The following is a 9,035-nucleotide window of genomic DNA, read 5'->3' as shown; positions in this document are numbered from 1 at the left end:
TGTCCTCAATGGAGGGAAATAAGTGAAGAAGATGATGGTTGAAAAGGTAAACCAGCCCCCATTCACATTATTTCAATTCATGTATTATACATTTTGTCCATCTTTTAATGTGTAGATTTTGTCTCATTCTTGGTAAGGATTTTGCATTTCTAACTGTTGTAAATATAACGTCATTAAGCGAGACACTAAAAAAACAAAAGAAAAATACTAGTTACAACAATAAAAGGCTACAAACTGACAAAAAATGTAAAGAAAAACTGACAAAATAGTATGAACAACAATAGAATAAAACTGATATATAGTAAATATATGTTAGATTTCTTTCAGTTGCTAGGAAGCCTTCTTAATATCAAATCTATTTGAAACATATCAGGGATTTAAAAGCTTGGTAAATGCCTGAGCTCTTATTATAGATAAAACAAGTGTAAAACCAGTGTAAAAAAAAGTCTAAAATGGGAGTAATGAGTAGATGATCGGTCTCTAAAAGGCTAGCAGCAGAATTGTGGAAAGCTGATAATGATTTAAGGGGCGACTGAGCAGTAAAAGTTCATAACCTGAAAAGACAAAGATGTGAATAATTTCCCCTGTTTTTTTTAAGAGACAGGATTTATCTGATCTGATCTATTCCTGAGAATAAGAAGAAAAACCGGACATACCCTGTTTGATGATTTGCATACATATTAAGTTCAGGACAAATTTCTTTGAACCATCTACCGCCTAATGATGGGAACAGGTTTGTGAAATATGTAGATAGTCTTTGAAATCAGTTGGGCTGAGAAAAGGTAAATCGAAAAGGTGAATTTTCAGCACAGGGGGTAAAAAAAGACAGACTATTTTCTCGCAGGATGATAACATTTATAAATGTTTTGTTTCAGATCACAAAGATCTCTAATGCAACCCTCAAGAAGTTTGGTGTGAGGCTCTTCAAGCCTACCAAGAGTCTGGTTTTCCCCTGGTTCAGCGGACCCGACTCCTCCTTAAAAGGGGTGAAGCTCCTCTCCGCCCAAAACACAGGCACTGAGAAAGTTAAATATAATGAAGCTACAGTCCCAAAGTGTAGTTCTTACTACAACCTGTTTGGCCTCCCCCTGGTGGGCCGTATGGACTCTGAGGTGGTTCTGACTGGTCATGAGCTGGACACTCTGGCTGTGAGTCAGGCCACAGGGCTCCCCAGTGTTGCTCTTCCACGTGGTGTCAGCTGCCTTCCTCCGATCCTGCTGCCCTATCTGGAACAGTTCAAGCGGGTGACCCTGTGGCTGGGAGGCAGCATTCGCTCCTGGGAGGCGTCAAAGATCTTTTCCCGCAAGCTGGGTCTGAGGCGCTGCTCTTTGGTGCGACCCGGGGAGCACCGGCCGTGTCCCGTCGAGGCGCTAGCACAAGGGAAAAACTTAAGCCGCATCATCAAAGCCTCCATCCCAGCGGCCCATAAGTCCATAGTGTCCTTCAAGCAGCTCAGAGAGGACGTGTACGGGGAGCTGGTGAATACAGAGCAGGTGGCCGGAGTGAAGTGGACGAGGTTTCCAGAGCTCAACCGGATCCTAAAGGGACACCGCAAGGGGGAGCTGACAATTTTCACAGGTATAAGGAAACATGATGTTTAAGCAGCATTTGCTTTTTTTTATGTGTGTTTCTCAAGTAATTATAACTAAGAGTATAGTCCTGGTTTGTACATGTTTAATAGTGATGTCAACAAACATCACCTTAGAAAGGTGTTGCACATAGTGACAAACCCACAGAGAATTATAACCCAACTCTGCAGCTGCTCTCAGCTCTATGGAGCATTTTGGCATCTTTCAGCTCTTTTTGGGCTTTTTTAAGCTCCAAAGTCCACAGCAGGTAGCGGTTTTCAGCAAAAAAACAAAACAAAACAAAGAAAAAAAGCTCTGATAAACAATACCTATACAATACCTGCCCATCACCAAACGGCAGAGAGACAAAGCTGGCAACAGGCTTCAAAAAATATATGTATTAAATGTTGTGTTTTCATTTTGTTTCAGTGCATTTTAGTGGCCAAAAACTCAAAACTCAACTAAGGCAGCTTTAAAAACTTAATTTTGTTATTGTAAATCTGTTTGTAAGTAATAGCAGGTTCCAGTTCTGTGTTTTTAAGTTTGGCACTGATGCATATCATCTGTTTAAATATGGATCGCAGATCGTAAAGCATAGGAAATAAAAAGAAAAAAGAAAACATTCAAACGCACAGCAGGCCAAAGTTTATTTTTAATCCACCAGTCCTGAAAAATAATATATTTGGGGCAGGAAGGCTGGGCTGTGTACCAGTTTGACTATGAGGTGTAAACACTTGTATATGTGACTATCTACTTTATTATCTCTTATCCACTCTGCACAGTTTACATTCAAACATATATAGTTTATCTTAATATATGTTTATGTTATTTACGTTTCTTTGTTTACCAGGTCCTACTGGCAGTGGGAAGACCACCTTTATCAGTGAGTTGGCCCTGGACCTTTGCATGCAGGGCGTCAACACGTTATGGGGCAGCTTTGAGATCAACAACGTGCGTCTGGCTAAGATCATGCTCACACAGTTTGCCATGCAGAGGCTGGAGGAGAACCTGGAGCAGTACGACTTCTGGGCGGACAAGTTTGAAGAGCTGCCGCTCTTCTTCATGACTTTCCATGGGCAGCAGAACATCAAGTAAGGTTTATCAATCCCCCAGGAATCCAGCTAGTTGTCTTTTTTTTTTTTTTTTTCTCATGGATGCAGCCTTGTTTCTTTTCAATCGCAGTCGGTATTATGTAATACCTCATTTTTAGTCAGTGTAAGGCAAGCACAGAACATCGAGTGATTCAATGGGATTACTTCAGTAATACCTGTAAGAGTGTGCCAGAGCTTTCTTCAAAGTCTTGGATATTGTACCAAATTTAAGATAAAAAAGAGAGCTGCAATGATTAGGCGATTAATCAGTTGATCAACAGAAACTTAATTGGCTGTTATGGTAATCCATTCATTGATTAATTAATTAATATTATTATTATTTTTTTTTTTTTAATGAAAAATACCAAACACTTTCTGGTTCCAGCTCCTGGAATGTCAGGATGTTCTGCTTCTGTTTGATTTCCATCATTTTATACAGAGTATATTTGGGTTTCGTGGAGAGTTGGTTGGGGAAAACAAGAGGTTGGCAGACATCACCTTGCTACTCGGGGGAAAATGTGATGGCCATTTTTCACTATTGTCTGTCATTTAATAGACCAAACAATGAATTGATTAGTATTGATACATTTGATGAGTTGGTATGTATTAGTCCGGAAGCCTGTACCTGGTCTCACCCTTCTCCAACCTCTCAACCTTTCCCATAGGACAGTGCTGGACACTATGCAACATGCTGTCTACCTCTATGATATTAACCACGTTGTAATTGACAACCTGCAGTTCATGATGGGGCAGGAAAACCTCTCAGTAGACAAGTGAGTAAGAGTTTGGCTTTGACAAATAAGGAAGATAAAAAAATCATCCCTCTGCTTCATCGGGCACAGTTCTTTTAAAGGTGCAGTGTCCATGACAAATACGGAAATAAATGCTGGTTAATGTGATCCAGGTTTGCAGTCCAGGACCACATTATCGGGGCATTCAGGAAGTTTGCCACCAACACCAGCTGCCACATCACTCTGATCATTCACCCCAGGAAAGAAGAGGATGACCGTGAACTGCAAACAGCATCTATCTTTGGTTCTGCCAAGGTAAGACAGGGAAATGTTTTATCTTTATGTTTTTTAAGAAACTGGGCTGCAATAGGTTAGTTTTCACTTGAATCAAACTGGGAGGAAAACAGAAGGAACAAATTCATTTCAGCTATTTCATCATGGTCTAAATAACGACTATATAGGAGTCAGTGAACAGATTTAAATCAAATTGATTTAATAAATTAGATTTTGAAAAGATTTGATTGTAATCCTTATTAACCAAGACTAGAAAAAATGAATCGATTGATTGCTGAACACAACCTCACGAAAGCCTGGCAGTTGAAATGAAAAAAATCATACACACATAGTTGAAAACATCGTGTGTTATAATTAATGCATGTACTTTATTTTACTCTAATATATCTTCAATGTTTTTTCATTGGTTATGAGTATCCTTTGGTGAGATGTGTGGACCCCATGAAGAGGTGCTACCAATAGAGGGAGCTGATTGGGATCTGAATAAATAAATAAACACACATGTAATTACTCAGATATATGTCCCTCTTCACTGCGGTTCAAATCTTAATAGTTTTTGGGTACCGATCGAAATGTGTCTGTAGCACCAAATGTCAAAAACTATCAAGTACCCACAGTTGGTATGAATGTGGACAGATTTTTAGTCGTGTCTTCTTATTTTTGGATCAAATTTTTCCTTATTTAAAATCGTTTTTTCTAATTTTAGACTATATTGTGTAGACAAGGCTCTTGCACAGCTGCATTATGTTAAGACTAAATTAAACACAAACATGCATACGAGAAGTTTGGCTTCGAACAAAGGTGTAGCAGAAAGTTTTGTTCGTTTTGGTACCAGTACCTGAAACCTGGGTATCATTTTGGCACAGATAACAAAAAATTTCCAACAACACCCAGCCATACTGTTTGCAAATCTTTGTTATTTGACATAACTAAGACGCATCTTGATCTTTAATCCCCTCCAGGCCAGCCAAGAAGCCGACAACGTCCTCATTTTGCAGGAGAAGAAGCTGGTGACGTGTCCTGGCCGCAGGTCCCTGCAGGTGACCAAGAACCGTTTCGACGGAGACGTGGGCATCTTCCCTCTGGACTTCATCAAGTCCTCGCTCACCTTCTCAGCTCTCGTCAAAGGCAAACACAAGCTCAGGAAAGTCCCCACCAAGCCGGAGAATGAGGAGGTCGAGGGGAATGAGGCGGCAGCGAAGAAGGACGAGGTTAAAAAGGAGAAGGCAGAGAAAGCAAACAAAACAAAGACTCCGCGAGTTAAGAATCCTGCAACTGGAAAGTAGACCATCCAGAACTCATTATTAAGGTTATTTCTAGACAGGATGGACCTCCTCTGTTGTTTCCGTTTTACAACTTTCATATACGTATTTTAAGTCAGAAAAAAGGAGAGAGAAAGAATGATCCCAAGTCAAATGTACATAAAAGATAATATTGTCAGACATTTATATGTCCATAATATAGGGTTCAAGTAAACTGAGCATACAGTATATTGTGCTAATGCATACAGGATTGTATGTTGTAGAATATATGAAATAGCAGCTCTGATTGTAATTTCCAATGAAACATATTGTTTCAGGTTACTAGAGATTTATTTCATTAATAGAATGAAGATCGGAACCAGAATGTGAAATAATTTGATTGTAAAGTGTTGAACATGTTCAAGTTTTCTACAGTTTCTTAAGCTTTTCTGTGTTGTTACTACTGTATAATAAGCCCGAATTCTCTGCTAAAAGCGATGATAAAATCCTGTTAAATATGATCTCCAATTTCAAAATATAAAGGGACACAAAGAGCTACTGTTTTCATTGTAAAACACTACCACATTGTCTGATTGCCAAGATGATATGAGCACTTGCACAGTGCCATCGTGTGCTCTCTACTGACTCTTTTTGTTTTGTTTTGTTTTTTGTTGTTGTCTTTCAAACAAAAAAATGCTTGTGATGTGGCTTTTTGCCTGTGTTTCCACTTGGAGACAACAGAGGGCAGTGTGTGCTATACAGAAAACCGTTTACTCCAGATAGGAGCTGAGGAGCCACAGTAGATATCGCTGCCCTTATTTACAACTGGCATCCATGACGGAATGCCAACACATGCGTTTGATTAAGCTTTGTTTTTAGGCTTCAGTGGTGACTATTTCAACATTGCTGCACCAATGAGCCCCAGATGTCTGTGCTTTATAAACAACTACAAGCGTGACATTGCATAATCATGCAAATTAGCAAGATAATGATTACTCCCGCACCGCCCAGTAAAACTGCAAACGGTTTAATTCCCTTGTGTGGTTACTTTTCATACAAATCTTTCAGCTAGAATTGCAAGTTGCAAGAAAATCAGAAATTGTTGGCCTCCTTTTACCCTGCTCCTGTGAGTGCCACTGCCTTTTAACAATGATAATTACATGCGGTCAGATGACACATTGTGTTAAAATAGGTTTTCTTGCACCTGCCTAAAGCTTTCTTCTCCGTTGTGAGACTGACCCATCTCCAGTGTCAGGATACACAATCCATTATTTAGACTGAGTGACTTTTAGCAAATGCAAAGTGTGTCTCAAAACATCCCCACATGAATGTTTCATGGTTAAAATCAATTGCCCTGCCTTGCCTGCACTGGAGTGGGGTTACACGTGGAATCAGCAGCTTTCAGAAGGGAGAAAGTCTGCATCGTATTGAACTGTAGACTGCTGCGGGATGTATTGATGGTCGAAGTGGCGTATTTCATCTCTGCAAAGCCACATAACTTTCAGATTTATGATATAAAGTGAACGGTTCATTTTGGGAATATGAACGTGCCTGTGTGTTCTATATGAGGGCCACTGAGGATTTTCAACCTCGGCAGTCATACCGAGTAAATTCTGGCTCACACCATGGGTCACTCTTATTAAAAATTTGCAAGTATTTGCATTTTGAGAATTGTTATTGAGACACTCTAGGACTCTTGTTGCACCAGAAACAAGCCCATGACAGGAGGCATGAAACATCAACCATAGATGCCTCTAATACGCACACCTCTGCCGAGGAGGTTATGATTTCACCTATCTGCATGCAGGTTTGTTTGTTTGTCAGCAGGATTACACAAAAATTACTTAACCAATTTGCACCAAACCTGGTGGAGGGATGGGGCACGGGCCAGGGAAGAACCCAATAAATTTTGGTGCAGATCTGGTTAAAGGGACGGATAAAGGAAGTCTTTATCACGTTTGGCGTTGGTGGAGGTATGCACTCTACTGTGTGCCATTCCAGTTGATTTATGAAATATTGTTGAATGTTTTTCCACCTTTGTTTGCCTCAGTCCAGAGTTCACAGAGAGTGGGGCCTCTCTGACTGCCTCGAAGATCTTTGCTGGCTCCATCCCTGACCGTCCAGTCCAGGGAAGCTCCTGGCACCAGACTCACTTTACACATGGTATGTGGATCCCTGAGCTCCTCAGATAGCTGAAACTGTCAAATATTGTTGTAAGCTGTGGGAACAATTCCTGTGTGTTTAATGAACGTAGAAGACTGTAGTTGAGCTGGCAGGAGGGACACAGTTCTTGGGCAGATGTGATGATCGCCATGTTTTTGTTCCAAACTACTTTCCTGAACCTTCCTTTAATGCTTAATGTTTTCCTGTGAATGTCTTACTGCTGTGTAAGTACACATTGCTTACCATAATGACTCCAGGCTGTGTGCTGGATGGGTCTGGGTGTCCTCCTGACTGTGTGGGTGTGGGATATGGCTGCTGAGGCCTCTGAATGGGGCTCTTTGTGTTTTAAGGCATTGCTGCGCCCAGACGATGGCTGCTCTGTCGCCTGCCAGTCCCTCAAAAGAAGTAAAAACACGCAGAAATTTGAACAAATGAGTTTTTAACACAAAGGCATGCTGATGCACCTGCCTGCACAGTTGCACAGAACTATCTCAAATGTCTACTCTTTGTAGCTGTCAGTCATATTTAATAGCATTACTGAGCCTCATCCAAGTAAGCTTTCAAAGATATCAGCTCAAGTTTTCTATTTCTTTTTAGAGTAAACAGTTGGTGAAAATATATAGCTAGATTAAATACAGAAATCTCTGTGTACGTCAGAGTGCAGAACTGGACGTCTGATTGTTCTGTGTTGTTTTGAATGGCTTGTACTGATCAGAGCTTCGCATGCCTGTTCAAATAGTTGCCATCTGGAGAGGGGAGGAGATGAAACAACTTTGGTTACACAGCTCTTAATCATGTAGGAAACAAATTGTGCAGAGACCAAAAGAATTCCACCTCATCAAAACACTATAGGCTATGAGAGGCTGTTAATTAAAAAGAGGGTAAGAAAAGATGTTTCAGCTGCAGATAAACCCCGTTCTAATTAAGTATTTGATGTACTATCCACTGAAAACATCATCATCAGATGTCATAATGTTAATGTCATAATAAGAGTATTAGAGATGGATCTACCCCTTAAACTGATTCAACAAACAAGGCATTATAACAATCTGCGAAAATTGAACTCGAGGTTCCAGCTGCTCCCAGCTCTGCCGCTGATGGGACACATGGATGCATGACATGCATGCATAGCTCTCTGCCCCATTAGCTGTCCTTCATTAAGCCAACTATTTGACCAAGTCTGGAGGTAATTGCAAGACCTTCAAGCTAATCAGCCGGGGGCTTTGGCACTGCGAAGAAACTTCGCTCAGCGTCTAAGATGGGGTCTTATTCTGTTGATTTTCTGCTGACCTTGGGCATGATAGTGTGTTGCATCAATTAGATGACGGTCAGTTCAGAAAACAATTTGAGTTTTTCTTACAGTATTCTGGAGGAAATCAGCAAGAATCAGGCTACAGTAGAAAGCATCTTTATTGTTGGAGAAATTCGCTTATTTGCTTTGTTGCTGAGAGTCAGAGGAGAAGATGGATACCCACTTGCATGTTTGTATGCTAAATATGAAGCTGCAGCTAGAAGAGACGGGAAACAGGGGGGAACAGCTAGCCTAAGAGCTAGCCTAAAGGACAAGCTGAGGTTTTAACCCCCAGCATAGTCTTAATGCTAAGCTAAGCTAATTGGCTATGGGCTCTAGCTTCACATTTAATGGAAAGATGTGAGAGTGGTTATGATCTTCCTGAAATCGAATAAAAATACTTCCCAAAACATCAAACTATTCCTTCAGAGCCTGTTTGTGCACTTCCTACTGGCTTTAGTATTTTGAATTGTGTGCTTTGTAACTTTGATGCAACAATAGATTTGTTCTGTAAAGAATTTCTGCTTTTTATTGGACAGTACAATACAGTGCAGTGGAGACAGGCCGGAAAAAACCAATTGACACATACACTGATATCTATAAATAGTGAACAATGTGTTCCTTTGTTTCTATGATAAACACACCTGGGCCAACCT

The 9,035-nt window shown here is 40.5% G+C and overlaps 1 protein-coding gene across 1 annotated transcript; it reads left to right on the top strand.

Annotated features, from left to right (window-relative positions):
* The first annotated feature begins 793 nt into the window (after window positions 1-793).
* twnk (twinkle mtDNA helicase) lies at window positions 794-5,344 on the top strand. The gene is made up of 5 exons (XM_040134381.1): window positions 794-1,578; window positions 2,419-2,659; window positions 3,325-3,432; window positions 3,564-3,705; window positions 4,647-5,344. The coding sequence occupies exons 1-5, from the start codon at window positions 846-848 to the stop codon at window positions 4,968-4,970; spliced, it is 1,548 nt and encodes a 515-aa protein (XP_039990315.1). The 5' UTR covers window positions 794-845; the 3' UTR covers window positions 4,971-5,344.
* Window positions 5,345-9,035: the final 3,691 nt, after the last annotated feature.

Source organism: Xiphias gladius, chromosome 9, assembly GCF_016859285.1.
Source record: "Xiphias gladius isolate SHS-SW01 ecotype Sanya breed wild chromosome 9, ASM1685928v1, whole genome shotgun sequence".
Classification (NCBI taxonomy): Eukaryota; Metazoa; Chordata; class Actinopteri; order Istiophoriformes; family Xiphiidae; genus Xiphias; species Xiphias gladius.
Note: the sequence above shows the minus strand (reverse complement) of the source record. Positions and strands in the feature narration are given on the sequence as shown.

Bases quoted from the DNA above. Each gene is read 5' to 3' on its own strand.
- twnk (XM_040134381.1), top strand. From the start codon at position 846: ATGATAACATTTATAAATGTTTTGTTTCAGATCACAAAGATCTCTAAT. The intron at 1,579-2,418 runs GTATAAGGAAAC...TTTGTTTACCAG, and splicing joins GGAGCTGACAATTTTCACAG to GTCCTACTGGCAGTGGGAAG. The intron at 3,706-4,646 runs GTAAGACAGGGA...AATCCCCTCCAG, and splicing joins CTATCTTTGGTTCTGCCAAG to GCCAGCCAAGAAGCCGACAA.